At 44.7% G+C, this 20,865-nt stretch overlaps 1 protein-coding gene across 1 annotated transcript in view; it reads right to left on the bottom strand.

Annotated features, from left to right (window-relative positions):
* Positions 1–6,202: 6,202 nt before the first annotated feature.
* Positions 6,203–20,865, bottom strand: part of NADK (NAD kinase) — a 30,025-nt gene continuing 15,362 nt past the window's right edge. The window contains 10 exon segments of the mRNA XM_029577898.1: positions 6,203–11,147; positions 11,149–11,164; positions 11,885–11,967; positions 13,543–13,700; positions 14,101–14,200; positions 14,679–14,818; positions 16,931–17,033; positions 17,611–17,696; positions 17,918–18,026; positions 18,261–18,390. Coding sequence (XP_029433758.1) covers positions 11,016–11,147; positions 11,149–11,164; positions 11,885–11,967; positions 13,543–13,700; positions 14,101–14,200; positions 14,679–14,818; positions 16,931–17,033; positions 17,611–17,696; positions 17,918–18,026; positions 18,261–18,390 — 1,057 coding nt within the window. The 3' untranslated portion in view covers positions 6,203–11,015.

Genomic DNA, 20,865 nt, shown 5'->3' with positions numbered 1-20,865 from the left:
TGGAAGAGACAGCCAAACTGGAAGAGACAGAAGCGATCCGCCTGCTCCAAAATATGGAACCCTGGCAGAGCAGGTTAGGGAGATGAGTGGACCATCCACTGCAAGATTGACTAAATCTGAGAACCACAGCCGAAGCCATTCCAGCACCACAAGAACTATTTGCTCAGATGAACCTCTATTCTTCGCAAGACCTTGCCCACCAGCAGCCACAGCGGGAACACATATAGAATTCCCTGTGGCTACAGGAGGACTAAAGCATTGACTCCTTCTGCCTGTGCTCCCTTCAACTAAAAAACCGCGAAGCCTTGGTATTCTTCCATAGTGCCATGGGATCCATACAACGGACTCCCCATCTGCAACGAATCATGAGCATGGCTTCCTCTGTCAATTCCCTCTCCCCGGGATCCAGCTGCTGATGACTGAGGAAATCCGCCTGCACGTTGTCCAACTCCGCTATGTGGGAAGCTGCCAGCATCTCCAGATGGCACTCTCCCCAGTGGACTAAATCCTGGGCCTCTTGCGCCACTGCCTGATTCTTGTAACGCCCTGCAGGTTGATGTAAGCCACCGGGCTGTCTGACAAAACTCTCACTGGCCTGCCCTGTACAAGAGGAAGGAAGGCCTGCAATGCTAGATGCACAGCTCTAGTCTCTAAATGGTTGATGGACCAAGACATCTCCTCTGGAGACCAGTGCTCCTGCGCAACCTGAGTCTAATACATAGCCCCCCCCTAATTGCAGAGGCGGCACAAATTGTCCCGACACATCCACCAATCCAGACTCAACCTGGCGCTTTCCATAAGAGGCAGCGGTAGATGAAATTGCTCTGATACCGGGTTCCACCTAGAGAGCACGGATGACCGAATGAGCATATTTATTTATTTATTTAGCATTTTTCTATACAGACTTTCCAATAACAAAATTATTGATCAATTCGGTTTACATTTTAAACAATAACAACAATGACAAGTAAATGTCTTACAATGAACAGGTCGAATTAACTTGGATTAAGATATATGGGGGTAATATGGGGGTAAGCATATGAGCGAATGCCCAAGGGACCAATTTCAAAGTGGAAGTCATAGACCCAAGAACATGCAGATAAGCCCAAGCCTGGGAATTGCACTGTTTAGCAATCTGCCAAGCTGTCCCTGGATCTCGACAATCCACTCCTTGGTAAGAAAAACTCTCCCGGGCCAGGCATCAACATGTGCTCCCAGGAATTCCAGAACCTGAGACGGCACCAGCTGGTTCTTGGAAAAATTCACAACCCAGCCCAGGGACGGTAAGCGCTGCAGCACTACTGCCACCGCCCGATGACAAAAGTCCTCTGACTTTGTCCGAATCAACCAATTGTCCAAATACAGGTGAACCAGAATGCCCTCCTGCCGAAGAGCTGCTGCCACTATGGCCATCACCTTTGTAAAGGTTCTCTGTGCTGTTGCCAACCCGAAATGCAGGGCACAAAACTGAAAATGATCTCAGAGGATCATGAACATGAGAAACCTTTGATGATCTGGGTGAATTGGAATGTGGAGATACGCCTCTGTCAAATCCAGAGAAGCCAAAAACTCTCCTTTGCGTACTGCAGTGATTACCAACCTCAACGTTTCCCTTCAAAAACAAGGTACCTTGATTGCCACATTCACCTTCTTTAAATCCAAAATTGGATGAAAAGCGCCAACCTTCTTCGGGACCACAAAATAAATGGAATACCTTCCTGTTCCTTGCTCTTGTTCCTATACTGGAATGATGGCCCCCACCAGATGTAGACAACTGACAGTTTCTCGCACCACACATCTTTTCTGCTCGTAAGCAGAAGGGGACATTATGAACAAATCATTTAACGGATGTGCAAATTCTAAACCGTAACCGTGCGCTATCACACTTAGGACCCACTGATCCGATGTGATCTTGGCCCAATCCTCAAACAAAAGTGTTAACCGACCCCCAATTCTTGGAATGGAGGAACAGGCCGGCCTCGCTTCATTGGGAAGACTTTGAATCAGAGGACCCCTGACAGGTACCATTTCTGGATGGCATCCGGCCTCAAAAGGACTGATTCCAAGACTGCTGCCTCTCAGCACCTTGTCTCTGACCTCCTCCCAAAGGACGAGACTGCCGGGAATGTCAACTGGACACAAGACTGTGCTGAAGAGAAACCTCTGCCGACCGGCTTTTCTTCTGGCAGCTTTTGTCCTTTGGTCTCTCAGAGAAGCTTCACAAACTCCTCCAAATCCTCACCAAAAAGCAGCTTCCCCCTAAAGAGAAGCAACCCCAGCTGAAACTTAGACCAAACATCCGCAGACCAGTTCCTTAACCACAGAAGCCTTCTAGCGGAGACCGCGGACACCACTGATCGAGAGGAAGTGCATATGAAATCATACAAAGCATTCGCACTATAGGCCGCCACGGCTTCCAGCCTCTCAGCCTGCTTTGCTTCCTCCGGGTATAGTGACCTATCAGATTGCAATTGCTGTACCCAGTGCAAGCCAACCCACAGCATAAAACTGCTACATAAGGCAGTGCAAATGCCCAACGCCAATACCTAAAAAATCTTCGAGGTGTACCTACAACTTCCTATCCTGCATATCCTTAAGTGCTGCCGATCCTACCTCCGGAATTGTAGTCGCCTTTGTCACTGCCGAAACCAAAGCATCCACTTTCGGCATCCACAAAAGATCCAACGTGTCCTTCTGGCAATGGATACAGCTTCTCCATGGCTCTGCCAACCTTCAAACTTGTATCTGGAGTCTCCCACTCCCAAAGCACTAATTCCTTCACTGGCTCGTAGAAGAGTAATGCCTTCAACTGGCCCCCTCAAGCCCTGCATGACTGGATCCACTCCCTCGTGATCTGCATCAGCCTGGGGTTCTTTAATACCCAGTTCCTTTAGGACACATGATATTAAGGGCCACAATTCTGAAGGTGGTCCATCTTTTTCACGGGGAGGATCATCTCCCTCCACCAAGGGATCCTGAGCATTATCAGGGTCCGTGCTGTCCAAGTGAGGATCCACCCCGATGGATCTCCAGCCACAGGATCATCATTTTCCGAGTTCTTCGAGCTATCATCTGCATTCCCCAAATGCAACTGTTGTGCCAGCACTCTCTGAACTCTGGTCACCCCACCAGATTGAGCCAAACGAGGCCTCTTGGCCAGAACTGGCTCCTGCAGGTCCACTGTCTTAGGAAGGAGACAGCCACCCTTCTATCCAAAAAAGCCTTATGCGTAAGCAAAACAAGATCCGGGAAAAATCCAAATCATATGGATCCTGTTCCAGGAGGGCTTCCTCCTCCTCCCCCAGTAGAGATTCCCGGAATCCCCATGGCTCCAAGGATCTTTGATCTGCTGGCGACAGCAGTGGAGGCATGGCAGTGTCCTTGCAGGCCCTTGTCAGTCGTGGCAGCAAAGATGATAAAATGGCCGCCGTTCCCGCCAAAATCGTGAACACACCATTGGGCTGCTCAGCTCCCCCTGCACTCCCCGCAGAGGATCGTTGCCTGTCAGAGGCTCCCTTAGCGCTCCCCAAGCTGCATTCTCCCCAAGACAGAGCGGGAGCAAATGCTGGTAAGAGAAAGGTGCACGTGTGTCTCTCCACATGCCGCGCACTGCCCGCCATGCAGCATGGCTGTGTATTTACATTTTTTTTTTTAAACTGCCACCAGCTCACCTGCAACCAACCAGCTCACCTGCAACCAACGCCGCAAGAACCAGCCTCAAGCGTGCCAGACGTCCCCAAAGTAGTACACAGTGAAACCCAGCCGAAGCACCCAACTGGCACAACAAAAAGAGGCCTGTTCCAGTTTTGTTTTTTTAAACTTTATACAAAAACCTTCCCTTTAACAGCTGCAGGCTCTGGCTGTCCACCTGTAAGAGGGAGGAAAGGGAACTGGCCCCACCAGTTATCTCCCCCCTCAACAGATCAAGAATCCAGACAAACCTAGGGGGTTCCCGACCCTTCCTGCTCATCGGCTTCTCTACCTGAAAGGATGGTCCCACGAGGACCTAGTAATCATCCTCATGCCACTAGAGATCAGATTACAAAGAAACCTCAAAACCTTTAAAAAAAAAAAGCTTAAAAACCTGGCTTTTTAAACAAGCATTCTACAAAGAGAGTGGAGAATAGAAAGTATGCAGGCACAGGCAGAAGAACAGCAAGCACACAGTAATGCTCTCAACACATGCATTAGAAAAGGTATTTGTGTATCTCACAGTTAACTTAATAGTATTACGCAGAACACGAGAATTAGACCTGTAAAGTAGTAACTTACACGTATATACGCAGAACACGAGAATTAGACCTGTAAAGAAGTAACTTACACGTATATACGCAGAACACGAGAATTATACCTGTAAAGTAGTAACTTACACGTATATACGCAGAACACGAGAATTAGACCTGTAAAGTAGTAACTTACACGTATATACGCAGAACACGAGAATTAGACCTGTAAAGTAGTAACTTACACATATATATGCTCAAATCTAACTCACTGTTAAGGGTTCCCTACCTCTTGCTGTTCCTCGGGGTTTTGGGCTGGCTTCTCTGGGGCTTGCTGCGCGGCGTGTGCACGTGTCAGTGACGTCATCGCGCACGTGCACGCACTAGTCACCTGTTGGGCCTTTCCTCGGGTTCCCGTGCTCGTTTTCGCAGCGCTGGTTGGTGGGGAGCTTCGGCGCGGGACAGAGAAGATTCCTCAGCTGAGGAATATAAACAGCTTCGGTGTGGCGTCCAGGTTGTCTTGGCAACAGACTTCAACGGAATAAGGTTGGTATTCACTTTGTGCTCCTTGTCTGTTGCTTTTATTATTTTACACCAATTATATTGAATTCCAGTTAATATTTTATTCTCTAATTTTTAGGTTAGATATTTTAGCAACTTGTTTAAAAATATATATATATGAATATATTTTTGTTCTGAAGGTAGTGTTTTTTCTATGACATTTAAAGACTGCAGTCAGATTCTTTTATTTGTTTTTACATCATTTTGTACGTCATCTGACTGTTCTGTTTTCAACTTCGTATACAAGTGATATTAAATTCACCTTTAACTGAACTGGTCTTCTGTTTGAACCGCCTTTCGACCGATCAATTTATATTGATCTGCCGAACCAAGTATCCACAAAACAACAGCATAACACTCACCCTTCAAACAAGTTTTTAATTAGACATGATGTAACCGAACCCTTTGGCCATTAGAATGTACCATTGTACACATTCACCTACTGAATTTATGTGCCTATATGTAAACCGTTGTGATGGTATATTACTTAAACGATGGTATAGAAAGGATTTTAAATAAATAAAATAAATCCTAATCCTAAAACTGCCTTTAAATCTCTTTAACTTCTCTCTTTTTTTTATATCTTCTCAGACTGCAGGATTTGCACCACCTTCGATTTGCTGGAGACAGAGAAATACTGAGGGACTGCAGGTGGCACTCTGGGTTATGTACAGTGTCAGTAAAAAAAAACTCTCTCTGTCTCCATCTGCTGGAAGGGAGGCAAAACCCAGGAGTCTGGGTACATACAGGGAATGGTTGATACAATTTAGAAACAATCTCTCTATGCTGCTGCCCTCTACCTCTCCCTAGCTATGTCATGACATGCGATGGAACCAAACACTTTATACAGAGAACATGCTGGCTCCTTCTTCCTGTAGTAATTGAGGACAAAAAAAAAAGTGCATGCAAATTCCCTTGGGGGAAAAAAATCCCCAATGTTATGATTTCTAAATAAATTAATAAGAAATAATCCAGAACAAGACAGAATAAAGCCAAAAATTCTCATGATGTACTTCTTTGTAGAACACCTGCTAGCTACTTTGTAAAATTAAATCTAGCCAGAAGAATATTATGGCAAGACAGGACACTGGTTCGACATGAACAAATGCACTCCACTGGCCATATTGTATTCACTACTCTCCATTACTGCAGGGCCAACTCAGGCGAGAAGGAGACTGCTGCTCTTTTCTTCCGAGGCTGGCATGCATCACGCCGAAGCGGTGGACTTGGATACAGCAACCTATCAAGGCTGAATAACCAGGGGGAAGAGCAGGGGGGGTCAGTTCAGATGTTATCTGAAGCGCCATTCGTACTGGCTCCAAAATACCAGTGTCAGTTTGGAATCTGAAGCCTAGAAGAAAGCAGTTTCATCATCTGTACCTGCGCTACACAGGGTCCAAGAAATGCTCCCGCAGAACCAAGTTTTAAAAAACAATTTATTGAAAAAAGATCTGAAAAATATCTTTGCAAAACTTGTTGAATATTGCTTAGGGTATAAAGTATTAATGTGAAACATGAATTTGTTCTGAATTTATACAGACTGGTTTACAATGGATTTAGCATCCTGCTTAAAATGGCTTTCTTAATTCTGGTATCCTGTTGCTACCAATATGTCCCCCCCCTACAGTGTTAAATCACAGTAGTAAGCAAGTATGCCCAGCAACGCAGTCCTGTAGTAAATAAGAAAAGCTTTGGGTGGCAGGAATTGCTCAGATGAAGGTATAGGTGGTCTGCTAAGCAAAGCTATATAAATTGTACATGTAGCGCTCAAAATAAATAAATAAATACAAAAAGCAGGCAGCTTATTTCTTCCCCTACGCCAGCATCTTCTTAGAGTCCAAAAGACACCCAGGCATTGCTGTGCAGCTGATGCTACGCACTGGCTTAATGCAGCAATCAATAGCAGGCACTGGAAGGTCAGACTCCCATGCAAACCCTGAATCAATCTCCACAGTACAGTGTTAACTGCTGCACAGACCCCTTGGTGCTATACCCATAAGCAGACCTTCCTATTAGTGAATAGAGCATGCAAAGGCAGGATAGTTTTCAAAAGATTTCAGCCACTTACTGAGCAGTTACCCAGGTAAGAATCGGAGGTTGAAGATCTACCTGCAGAATGGAAAGGTAAAGTGTCCATGCTGGGAAAGCAGCAGGGTGAAGATTTCCTTTAGGAATCATCAAGCATGCAATATGGCAAAATGTGCTTGTTGGCCCACAGGTACCTGCAAATCTGCAAGCCCTACAGAAATTTTAAAACAATCCCCTAAATTGCAAGTCATGGGTGAAAATTAAACAAATCCCTTCATTTTTCTTTTCTTCAAGGGCTGTAAACAGCTCAGCTTGAGTAGTTTAGAACAGAATGCAAAAGTCAGACGCAAGCAAAAGGGTGCCACATTCTCTGGCTTACAGTTCCCCTGTCCCAGTCACACTCCACAGTGCTCTAACAGCCTGTTTCAGAGCTCAGATATTTTCCAGAAGGGAAAAGAACCTCTAGTGGCAATGCTGACATTTTATTCTATTAACTTGCAGTCTTTCTACTTGTTTTAAAGAAATATACAGCCTGCAAGTTAGATAACAAAATAGCACTTGAAAGAGACCTATGCACATACTTGGCAACCTGAGAAGGGAGGGGTGGAATGCAAACTCTGTCTTCCTCCTCAGGCTTGACCCCAGAACTGAGCAGCCTCTAACCCTGCCACAGCTGCCTCCCTTCCTCCTTCCAGCCCACACAGGACTGAGCTGCTGCCAACACCTACAGATTGCTGAAGACCCAGCAATTCAGTCCCCAGCTACATCTGTTTCTCCTGCTCTGAAATTTTGCATTCTGCTCCAAACTTACAGAAACAGATTTTAATTTTTTTTTTAAGGCACACAATGAAAACCTGAAAAATATCTGTAAAATACAATTCTTTTACAGTAGTAGCCTTTTAAAAGTGAAAGCTGCTAATACATTTTTCATGCTATTCTTCATTTTGGGCATGCAAGCTACCACCGTTGACCATAAGAGGGATGCCAAATCTCACGGGACACTGTCCATGCAAACTGCTATCTTGCAACCTTTTCTCCTGCTACTGAAAACATTAAATTATATCACTGGCCCAATGGTCCGACACAATGCCTGAACCATACACACACATCTGTCCCAAGTCGGTCAGTTGAACCGTGACTTGCGCAGCTGTAACTGCATTCTTTTACAAACCGCTCATACAAGACAGCTTACATTTGGTAAGGAAACAGCACTAGTATAGGAAAAAAGTCAATACAAGTATATTTAAGACATAGTTACAGGATATATTTCATAAATTTATACTCTGAAAATTACATTTTTACATTTTGATCCATTTAATAAAAAGATTACTATTGTAAAAAAAAAAAAAAAAAAGTAAAACACAAAACTTGTTAGAGACGCTAAAAGTTTTATAGTTGTAGCCTTTGCAACTAAATTTGCAAACAGGCTCTGTCATTCTGCTTCCCTTGGGTCACATTTTAGCTCACTAGCATAAAGCAAGGCCTTCAGGTCACAGCCGATATTCCCAAAAATACTAATTTCAGGGACGTGAAGGAATCATGCCCCCAGCAAAAGTGTTCAAAGTGAACTTTTGAGGGTCACCCTGGAAAACGGATCAGACACGTCCCCCTCTGCTCCGCTAGGCAAAGCAAAGGAAGTGAGAAAAGCTTATCCTGGGAGGAAAGGAAGGGAGAGAGGCTAGGCTACAAGTTTGAAACACACTTCTGAAATGTGCAGCTTTAATCAACCACCATAAGATGAGTTACCCCTTCAAGAGGTCTCTCAGGGTATTAATGATCCCTCTAAAAATAGTTTGTTTTTTTCCTTGTGCTGTTTTATTGCTTTTCTAAATTAAATTTGAAAACCCAATGTTCCCTCCAAGGGAACAGGCTATTTAAATTTTACACACACAAAGGCTTGGCTAAGCAATTACGAACAGAGGGTGAAGAGTCACCCGATCACATGCAAGGGGCAGGTGCCATCACTAGCACCAGAGGAAGAATACATTTCAAACATACAAGCTCTCCAAATATGGATCATTTCATTCTGGAAGTTTAATGAGCTTTGTGCAAAACATTTAAGTCTGATGCCCCAGCACAATTCAGACTATTAATGTTATTGACAGACCAAGGAAACAAATATTAGCCTAGAGATGTGAAGACCAGAGAGAATGGAGACAAGAGGGATGCACACACATCCCACTAAAGGCTGGAAGGAGCAGCCAACGTCAATATCCTCTCATTTTGATGGTAGTAAAGTAAAACAAGCAGCCCTGGACGTAATTGCGTTAGCACGTCGATGGGCTGTACCCAGGCAGGTCTCAACCTGGAAGCCACAGGGCTCTGCAGACACGGAGCAGACTGCATCGGTCAAACGAATGCCGCTGTTACTTCACGGGCCCAGCCGCTCTATGCCACAGACGAGTCAAGCCATAACTACCATGCTTCCTTGATTCTGGAAGCAGTTTCATGTATTGCTGCCAGTCGTGAGGGGTGGGGCTAGTTTATTTCCAACATCAAAACTGCTGGGCTTCAGCGTCAGCAGAAAGGGACATTTTAAACCTGTTGCACAACCTTCAAACACTGTAGTTTATACTCGGGCACATTTGGCTTCCTCACCTGCACTAAATGTCTCTCACAGAACAGCCCGCTAAACCTGGATTAAAGCTGCTAAGCCAAGAGAGAAGGGGGAAGGTCCTTAAAATGCCCTGTTTATTAAAAGAAGATATTAAGAAAACTAAACAGAACTTTCCATGAACTTTGAGAAAACTGATGTGAGCCAACTGTACCGGACTGTCAGCGGTGACCCTGCTCTGGTCTGGTCTGGGAAGAATACCAACAGGACACACTGCACCACAGGAAATTTCAATGTAAACATTACGTTAGCTAGGTCTGATTGTAAGTTTTTTTTAAAAACGTTCTTAGTGCAAATGCAACTGTTCAGACTAGTTATTTTCATGAAAGCGTGTTCAGTAAAAGTTTGTAATACAAATGTTTAAAACGAACCTTAAAAAAAAAATACATACAAGAATTAAAATGCCTTGCAGAGGCCCCACTGCTACTGTACAGGGAATGTCTGGTTTCTAATCCATCTTCCAATGCAGTATCCCTTCAAGAGAAGATGTGCCCTACCTGGACACCTACAGACAGCCCTGGAGAGAGGCTAAACGTATAGAAGCTGCTGCCTGGCCTAAGCTTTGAGAGCTCTCTGCCCTCACCCATTTCCATGGCTGCTCCAAAAAGAAAAAAAGGCTTTAGCACAAAAATACAGGCAAACCAGGGTTTCCAAATAAAGTCCAAAGATGTGTTGGAGTCCAAACTAAATAGGTCTGATTCCCTAAAATGCAGTCCCCCTGGTGAAAGGGATGAGAAAAGTCGTGTGAATTCTTGCCGTGGCGCACGTGGAGGCACTGAATGAGTTCCGGCAGGCACACTTCCCAACCTTTAAACTCTGCCCACTGACACTTACGATATCACTGGAGGTGCAAGTTATTGCTTGGAAAGTCAGCCGTGTCTTTGGGTCTTTCTTCTTGCCTGGATGTGAAATGACGGGGAAGGGTCCTCTCTGGTGATGAAAAGTCACTGTTTCTAAAAGAATTAATCTCATACTTCTCTGCAGCAGCCTGCTAAGTTTTACTCTTTTTATTGGGGAGGGAGTTTAATCTCTCAGGCTATTATTGCACAATGATAATGGTTTTTGAAACACAAGATACACAAGTTAAAGCTGAGACTGTTCCTTTTGCTAAACATACAACCCTTACCCACGCAGACAAAGGGAAGGAAACGCATAGGAGCAGCAAAGGCCCCTCCGTCTTTGGCACAGACTTCATGCTGTTGGCTTTTGGTTCCACCCTGGTTTGGGGTTTGCTTTCAGCTGCCAGGTGAAGGTGGATGCTGAACAGTTATAGCTGGTGTTCAGCTGCCTAAGTCACTCTCTCTTCATCGGTCCCTTGCCTCTGCATCCACACGATTTTTCCACAGAAAATATTCTCGGATGCAAAGCAAAAAAGATCAGAGCTGACTCTTTTTTTTTTTGAAGTACGATTCAATCCTCAGGACCTGTTTGACTGAAGTACAGTGCAAGACCTGAACACGTTAAATATATTAGTCTATTCCCAACAGCATCAGGGTTGGGGGGGGGGGAATAAAACAACCCACCACGTTCTCGGAAGGGATACTGCAACTTTCAGTCCACCAGTTCTCCTCAAAGTGCTGAAGCAGTTCTTAAAATTCTCCATCCTCGGCGATGAAATGGTTCTGCTTCTTTCGAACGTTCCAGTGTAAACACTCGGCAAGACTGTCAAACCAGTCATTGATAGGGTCCCGGAAGCAGATGGAAGGGACAGGGTAACACGAGGGTAGTGATGCTAATACTGTAAGGGAGAAAGAAGGAGAAATGTGATGAAGCCAACACCACTGAAGCTAGACGGAAAGGTTTCTCTGCTTTATAACCTTTTACAGTGTCTCTGCGCGCTGACTATTCCTCACATTCCCGTTTCCAGATTTAGAGCCAGGAAAACATCTGTCTGGGCATCACTAAATGCAATGCCCTGAGAGGCACATGACTAATTAGCAAGGTGTTCCCCAAGGGGATGGTTTTATCCTAGGAGACGTCGTCACTTATCAGCACTATACGAGAGTACGAATATCCAGAGAGGTTTCTCAATGCTAACTTCTGACTGGGAGTTTGAGCAAGGGTCCTCTTCACCAGCTGGGCTGTCTGCTGACCTAACTCTCTCCCAAAGCCCGCCTGGTGCCACTTATGCAGCCCCAAGTGACCTGTCTGCATTATTTCTCTACCAAAGTCACAAGTGTGACTCTTCTAGGTGGAGATTTAAGCAGTGTGAAGAGAAAAGACATCCGATAGCCAAACAAAAAAGCTGCCAGAAATCTCCCAAACTTGAAAAAAAAAAAAGAAACAAATATTCTAAAGGTAACAGGAACAGTGATTTCCTTGATAAAACGTCTGAAAGAATCAACTATTGGTTGGCAGCACTGAGTAACTACAAATTAAGAAGGTGATGTAACACTTGGGGACCCAATAATTCAGGCAGTTATTTGGCACAAAGGCAGATGGGGATCAGACTGCTCACCTGTCTCCATGGCAAATTTCCTGTCTCTTCCTCCCATCGAACGACACCCAGGCTGTATTCCTAGCGTCCGGCGAAAGCATGATCTGAGGGAAGCCAAAGCACAGGACAACTAATAAGTCAGAGCCCTGCTGAGTGGGAGGGTAGCAGCAAGGAGAGAACATCCAGAGGAGCAAACCCAGAGTCTTAGCGCCATAAATAATGAGAAAATAGCAGAGAGTTACTTTCCCTCCCACTCTCTCCAGTCTAAACATGCTCCACTGAATCATCAACATACAATGGACAATTCCAGAAGGCAAAAAGCCAAGTTTTTAGAGCTGAGAGGCTGAAGAGGGACCCTGCGTGGTACAGGGCATGCTCAGTGTGCCAGTTAAAGTTCTAGAAACTTTGACGTAAGTTTTCCGTATCGGGCTCCATCTGATGATGCCACTCATACGTGAGGACTAACATCCTGCCAATCAGAATGCTTTAAAAGTTACGCACGTTATGGCAACTGAAACCTTTTCGTGGGGTGAAGGATTTTACAAGGCCTGGCGATCTTTGGGCTGGATTACTGCAATGCAGTCTATGTTGGGCTGCCTGTCCCAAACCATTACAGGCAGTTCAAAATGCATCCACACTCGTCCTGCTAGGAGCACGCCAAAGGGAACTCATCTATTCAACACTTTATTCTTTGCTTTGGCTGCAGAGTTTCTGGCACATCAGGTATAAAATGTTAACTTGGGTGTATAAAAGTCACTCAGTGCGAAAGCACCAAACAGCCTGAGAGTTTGGCTCTAAAGACATATGCATCACTGCGGTGGCTACTGGGGTCCTGAGGAAGAAACCTATTGCATGTTCCTGCCTTAACAGTAAGGCTAGAGAGAACATGTGCAGTTCCGATAATCTGGAACTCCCTCCCAGATGATGTAAGGGCTGTATCCACGAGCTCCTTTACAAAAAAATGAAACACATTTCTGTCTGACCAAGCATTCAAGAGCTGATTAGTTGTTTGATCACAGCACCCAGAACACCCTTGAGAGAATGCAGAAACGTTTTGTAAGATATCCAACATGACGACGTGCAGGTTGGTTTTTTTTTGGTTATGGCTGATGTTTGTGTGTGGATTGTTTTTATGAATGCTTGTTGTTCCCAGCCTAGTATTTTACGATAAAGCAGGTAAGAAATGATTTTCAGTAAGACAGCCACCTGCTCTGATTGCCATCAGCTAATATTCCCAAATTACATTTTAGTTTTCAGATATACATTATGGGTACAAATTACTGCAACCCTTATCTCTAGTAATTAACCCAGAAGTCTAGTGTCAGCCTCATGGTATATTTATTTATTTTTATATACCGGTGTTCAACTTACATATCACTTAATGGTGCAGGAAGTCAAGTATTTCCTTTTGTTAGGTACAGGGAACGATTAGTATGGAGTGATAGCTGAGTGTTTTCTCTTTATATTTTCAATTTTAACACCAACTAGGGCCACGTTTTGCCAAAAGACATTTACAATTCTAGTGAGAATTAAGGTACAAGAGGCAGCACTAGGTGTGCAGAGATGATACTCACTTATTTCTGAAATCAACTCCCCCAGGGCACTTGGTAGAACTGGAAGAGAACACTGAATATTTATGCACATCATTTTGACAATGCAAAAGGAAAACGTTTTCTGACCTTGACTTCTACGCCTGCAGGAACAACAATGGGTCTGAAGGACAGCGAATGGGGACAGATGGGGGTGATCATTATTGCAGGAACATTGGGATGGATCATGGAAGCTCCTGCGGCAGCAGCGTAGGCAGTGCTGCCTGTTGGCGTAGAGACAATCACTCCTGCAGGAAAGAGAGACCCACATGCGGCACATAAAGACGAGGTCAACAAGAACCACCGCGACTTGTGGGGGGTGGAGTTCAGAGAAGCGACAGCAAGGGAAACCCTCAAAGACAAACTGCATTACCCAGCACCTACGTCAAGTCACAGCTCTTCTTTTATAAAAACTGCTTTAAGCTAGGGTCTGTATTACTCAGAGCAGTGGCAAAAATAAAAGTAGGGTGCTAAGAGGGTCCTTGAACCCAGGCTCGTGGCAGGGCCTCAGTGACCAGATTCTGAAATGAAAGAGCTACACGGCACGGAAAATGCTCAGCTTGGGAAGAGATCCCCCCCCCCCCCCCCCCATCACGGCTGCTCTGTGTTCATGGGGTGATGGATGCTGCGGGGGTTAAAGACCATTACCATCTCCTTGCACCGTCGTTATGAGGTGTCCGTCCAGAAAGACATCTACGTTGGAGAGGTACGAGGAGGGACCACGGTCCACGACCACTTCGTTAAGGACCTGTACAAGGAGAGCGAGTGCCACTGGTAAGTCGCATTTCAGCAATATTCAACGGTGAATAATGTTTCGACAGCCATGTCATGGGACGAACGGCTGAAGGCGAGTTACAAATTCAGGTACAGTCGACTGGCGCCTGTCCCAGGGGATTTACAATGCAAGGGCACTGTCCCCCTCCCTCCTCTAAGTAAACTCTGGGCCTGGGACTTGTTAGTAATAACGAGCCAGCACAGGTTGGCAGCTGCTTTCCTTTGTCATATAAGGGTACAATGAATAAATCGAAGCACCCAGGTACAGGTGCGGGTCTGCAAGCAGGCGCCGTGGAAAGCTCCGGACTAGGGAAGCTCCTCTTCTCAAAGCAAATTACAGTAAATGTAGGTTTCCCACCCTTGTGTGCGACTCGTGCCCCCCTCCTCAGCAGAGATAAATCGCACACACTAGTTTATTGCCGGGGTCATCACGCCTCTCAGCCTGCACTGACCTGATACTTGGTCTGCCTGCACAGCTCCTTCTCCAGGACTCCGTTTTCCTCGATGCCGTTCTGAAGGGCCAGTTTCTTCTCTCGGTGCTCCTTCACCACTTTCACTTTTAGTCTGCTACGGAGAACGAGCGCTGCGTTGCCTGCAGTCAGAAATTTTACACAGGAGGCAAATCAGCAAAGGAGACAGAACCGGGAATCTAATAATGCCTGTGCATCGATCTATAGTGCAGCCACGCTTAGGAGGAATGTGCGAAATTCCTGTTGCTGCACCTCAAAAAAAGCATAAAACGAGAAAAACAGAAAAATGAACAGAACAGGACAACAAAACTGATTACAGGGCTGGATGAACTCCTTTATGAAGCAAGGTTAAACGGGTTAGGGAACACATGACCTAGAGGGCATATAATTTGCATATTCTGGTTGCTCTAAATACCTGATCTCTTTGGAGACCATGTGTTGCAAACCACTGGCTTCATTTTTTTTAGAATGTCAGTTTTATTATTTTGTACAACTTGACTTAAAGACCTTTTTATTTAATTTAAACTCACTTTTAACGTTTAAATCCATGTGTATGATTCTTTCGACTACTCGCTGCTATGCAATGTCTATTCTATGTGACTGCTGCCATGTTTTAAAAAATCTGTGAATGTGATATTGTAACCCGCCCGGAACGTAGGAAGGGCGGGCTAAAAAGGTTTTAAATAAATAAAATGAATGGCATTATACTGTAAACCGTTATGATAATAAAGGAGGGCCTCAGCAGCCTCGTGAAGGGGAGGGATCTGGACCACCAGATTAACACCCCACGGAATGAAGATGCGAGCGTACAAAAGGGTCACCAACCCCCAGCTCGTCCACCTCGACCAGACAGGGAAGGATTCACTACAACCCAAACACCCCCTGGGAGGAAGGCTCATAAGATGAAACTAGACTCCTGACTGCAGAACTGCAGGTTTTGCACCATCTACCATCTGCTGGAGACAGAGAAATACTGAGGGACTGCAGATGGCACGCTGGGTTATGTACAATGTCAATGAGACTCTCTGTCTCCATCTGCTGGCTGGGAGGCAAAACTCAGGAGTCTGGACTGATCCAGGTACGTACAGGGAATAGGAATTTATCTCAGAGAGTAAATAATAAAAACACAAAGCTGTTCTATTGGGTTCTAAATGTGACAAAACAATTTCTTATACCCTTCTTTAAAGAAAAACCTAGGTACTCTGGTACTGAAGCATTTTGCTGTGGATTTCTGCCTCATATTAAAAAGGAACATGACTTCCTTTCTGCAAAGTATGTCAATGTAAAACAGTAATGGAGAAATTACTTACCTGATAATTTTGTTTTCCTTAGTATAGACAGATTGACTCAAGACCAATGGGTTGTGCTCCCCTGCCACAGTCAGGTTTCAAAGCTGACATCACCCTAGATACAGCCCTGCAGTGACCTCAGCCCTTCAGTATTCTCTTCAAAAGCCATTGTGAACATACTATTGAAAAAACTTGAATAAAAACGGATAACCATAACTGTACTCAACCAAACAAACCTGAACCCCAGCAAGATTATAGATGCCTGATCTAGGGACTGGATAACAGTTTATCCATAATCTCTTGGAATCGATATCCACTTCATGGACAAATCCTTGGCGCCATTCTTGGGCAGCTGGAGGCTCGATGCCGAGTCCATCTGTCTCAGACTGTGGGGGGGAGAGGGCTTTAGCCATCACCGCCGCACTCAGCTTCTGCATCCACTGCTTTTCAGCTGCTTCAGCAAAGTCCACGCCAGGAACCAGCTACTGGACCAAGGTACACCTCTGAAGGATCTCGAAAATTACTTCAGGAATTCTCAACTGGGGGATGGACCTTTAGGTATCATCGCAGGAGAGTGGGGTTCGATCTTTTCTCCAATTTAAAAGTAGAATTTCTTCTTCCAAAAGGTACAGCAATCCCCATAGTGAAAGCACATCCACATCTCCTGGAGACAGAGAGATTCTGAAGGGCTGAGGTCACTGCAGGGGTGTATCTAGGGTGACGTCAGCTTTGAAACCTTACTCTGACTCCATCTGCTGGCAGGGGAGCATAACCCATTGGGTCCCGAGTCCATCTGGCTACATGATAGGAAAAGGCTGAAATTCAGGCAATAAAACAGCACAAGACACCATGTCCAGTTCATAACAGGAAGAGGAAAGGTGACCAGAACAGATGGAAAAGGGGAAAAAACTGCAGAAAGGATGGAAGGCTGCCAGAAGTGTTTACCTTCTATAACCTGAGTTACTTGGGTCTGAAAGTTGTCAAAGTTAAACGGGGTCAGGAAGCCAAGTGATCCCAGATGAAAGGCCATGACAGGAGGTACGCTACCCTGGTGAGAGAGACAGAATTCAAGAGATGTTATTGTGACAAGGAAATCATCCTGGTTAACAGAAATCAGGGGGCTGGGTGTCCGGGCCCCAAGGGACAGGGAGAATAAATAGGCACTGCTCGGACAACTCCTGTTGGTTCTCTGAGAGAGATCAAAGGCTTTGCAAGTTCCTCGCCCTTTCATCCCTCATCTTGGGTGGGGGGGAGGAAAATGTGCAAGCAACATAACAGGATTAAAGAGTTTTAAAAAAAATGAGAGCACTGCTCTTCCAACAGGAAGCAGTGTGCCAACATAACCTACCATTTGCTTTTTCACAGCTTGCATGTGAGCATCATTCTGCAATCCCCATTGTCTATTGAACCATCACAGAAAATAGGAAGTGACCCAGGTCGAAGCCTCTCATGGCAAGAGAAGAATACATAGATAGACTCCAGGGGCTTAGATAAGCAAAGGTAGCTGCCTTTGTGTGTGTGTGTGTGCCCAGCCCGAGAGATCCGAGGCTGAAAGGAAATCAGCATCAGAAGTTCTACCACCAGAAATGAATCCTTTAGTAAGAAGAACATTTCTAGACACGAACCTGAAAAAGGGAGGATGCGTACAGCAAGGTCCCATCTCCCCCAAGACAGATGATAAAATCAATCTGATCTGAGATGTCATCGTAATCTAGACAAAAAACATTTGTTGTTTTATTTTGAGTTTTTTGGGTTGTTTTTTTTTAGAAAACACAAAGTTCTCAAACTATGAAGAGCAGAATTCACTCATATTTTCATTTTTATTTAATTCTCTGCTCATCGGCCAGTTACTCTTCTAAGTAGACATTTTATGAGTTTAGAGAGCAAAGGGACAATTAAATGTGCAATAACTGTCTCATGAAATAATTTTACCTTCCCTGAAAGTGCAAAATTTCTTCTTCACTGGTCCAAAATTCTCATCATTCACGATAGCAGGGTCTTCTAGCACTTTCTTTTCTACGTAAACTATCATATTCTTCTCCTGCAAGAAGCAAAACATTGTATGTTATTAAAAAAATCCATACCAGTTCTTAAGTTTTCCCAATTTATTATACCCGTTTTGTTTCAAAGCTACTAAAATTATGACAAAAAACGGGATCTCAGTTCAAAAGGTAAACATAGTGTAATTTACATAAGCCCACATTACAGTGGCCCAAACTAATACTATACAGAGGCAATGTGACTGCAAGTGTAAGAGAAAGCAGCTGCTATGTACCTCCGTAAGATACACACAGAGGTCTTTAAAAGGCTGCAGCAGGCTGGCGTCGCGGATCTTCTTGATAACAAGCACGCTCTTGGGAGGCTTATTCCATGTCAGCCGTTGGTTTGCTGGATCCTGAATGTGCCTGCAGAGAAGAGGCGGACATGAGTACAGCAGATCCAAGGCACTGCCAGAGCTCTATCTGCTTCACTATCTCTAGAAAGCGAAACATTAGGGAGCTAACAAGACATTAAAAGCCAAGACCTAGAAGACAAACATTGGGTTGTCCAGAGTGAGCTAAATGGACCCTTCTTTTCAACCACAAAAATTACACAGGAAACACCACCTTATGACAGCAAACACTTGAGATCCTAATGCAATGTTACATTTCTTTTCTAGCAAGCAATCGGACCTCATTTGCTGTAATATTTTGTACAAGCTTGCCAGAGAGAACGTCAGTGCGGTACGTTTCGCCTGCCATTCAAAGGCATATCAGAGCGAACTTGTCACTGTGACGTATTTTCAGTTTGTACTTCTCTGGCACATCGTCTGTGAGAGGAAGGGGTTAACGCAATGCCTTAAGCCTTCCTTTATTTCCTCTCTGGATAAAGGATGCTGTGCACCTGAGAACCTTATCCTTCTCTCACACGCCGGGGTTTCCCCCAGACTTTGCAGCACAGGTTTTGTGCTGCCATTTAAGACCCTTTTCCTGGGAGCAGAGGAAATAAAATACATAACTAAATGCATCCTCTCTCTCATTGCTATGCCAAGCTCCAGGGGCTTTTGTCGTCTGTAGCAGCCCCGAGGGAGCCCAGGAGCAGCTTCTATTGCGGGGTTACTCTCTTTACAATATGTGAACTCTAAACGACTGCTTGGACGAATCTGCTTCACCCACAGCTTCCAAAATCTTGCCCCCCCCCCACAGCACTCACCATTTTGTGCTCTTCCTAGAGCAAGAGAAATCTTTTATAGCACTCTCAATGATCCTCATCGTGGTCCTCAGAAGCCCCACAAATCCGAGCAGGATAAAACGTCTCCACCACCTCTTCACTTTACTGCCCAAAATGCACGCTTGCTCCTTTAACCGAACATGTCAGGCAGACCTCGCTGCTCACCAGCCTTACTTGTCCCAGACCAGGTTTTTAGACGCGCGGACTATTTCACGAATGTTTCATAAATTAGAAGAGCAAAAATCTTTCAAGTCACACCTCAAAATAGTAAAAGGGAATAAAAATTCCTTCTTGAATAAGGAAATACAAAAAAAAAAAACTACAAACAAATAGTCTACAGGGCTCACCTACAGCGGTGATGCAACAGCTTTCTACAGATAAAGCAGCACAGCGAGAGAACTCTTACATAAAGCCATGCCCTGCACTCCAGGCTTCAACTTTCCCATAGAAAAATAGTCCCAAAAGAAACCCTAACAGCTACATACGTCTTTGTAAAACAAAAGGAAAGCAGAGTCATTTGCTGAATAATTTAAAACTACTATTGAAATGTATCTGACTTCTCAGTCTATCCTACACTGCTTGGCACCCTAGCTCTCCAAGTGCTGTATTCCTGCAAGCACGTCCTCTACTGCTGCCTCTGCTCCTGGACAGCCTTCATTCTGGAAGCTGGTAACATCTATGACAGCGTGACCTATGCCTGAGATACGGCAGCAGATTACATCAAGCTGGTCCAGCCCAGGGGGAGGGGCACCTGTCGCCGTCAGGTGGTGCAACAAGGTCTTCAGGTTACAGCCGGGCTCAGCTCAGGGCTGCCGCAAGCAGAGGATTAATTACGCATGCGGAAGTTGTAAACGGCTCCAGATCTTTCCCCATTACCAAACTAGAACTGAAAGGGGGGGGGGGGGGAAGGAGGCTTGGGGTGACACCTCATATACATACAAGAAAACCAGATCTCATCTGACTCCTGTTTTAACCTGTGGCGACTGTGAATGTTCTTTAAACATGCGGCGGTAGTCACTGATCAGTAAGCTTGAACTGTTGCTTCAGCGCTGCTGGACTTTGAACTTTTTCTGATAGGACAGATTTGAAAAGAAAAGCTGGGTAGTAGAGGAGGAAGATTTACTTTTTCAGACTTTATTGGAGTTTTCATCATTTATTTTATTTATTATTTATCATAATAATAGACTGTTTACAAATGTTGGCCAGGGTATTACAGTTTTTGTCTCTTGAAACCATTCATGCCTCCTGTAGCATTAAGCGTGTGATCTCCCGCACTGCACCAGAGAGAGAATGATTCTCTCTAACTCGCCAGCCAGAAAGCATGTCGCAAATAACAGGTAATGTTTAGAATTCACACACGGAGCTTCATGAACACAGGTTAGCACTTTTCATAGTTTCATCCGCACCCCCTCTTATATTTCTGCTACCTGAAGACCTTTTTCACTGCAGAAGCAAACCACACGACCACAATTTTAAAATGATTATGAAAATATATCCAAGATGATTTATACAAGCAAGGCATGGTAGGAACCACCTTGTATTTCCAAAAAGGTGAGAAATAAATATAAACACAAGTAATGGAAACACAGCAATAGCTCAGCCAGAAACAAACACAAGAAAATCATTATGTTTTCCAACGTGACAAACAAACAGTCACTGATTTCATGAAA

Source organism: Rhinatrema bivittatum, chromosome 15 (genome assembly GCF_901001135.1).
Source record: "Rhinatrema bivittatum chromosome 15, aRhiBiv1.1, whole genome shotgun sequence".
NCBI lineage: Eukaryota > Metazoa > Chordata > Amphibia > Gymnophiona > Rhinatrematidae > Rhinatrema > Rhinatrema bivittatum.
This window is presented reverse-complemented; position numbering and strand designations above follow the sequence as displayed.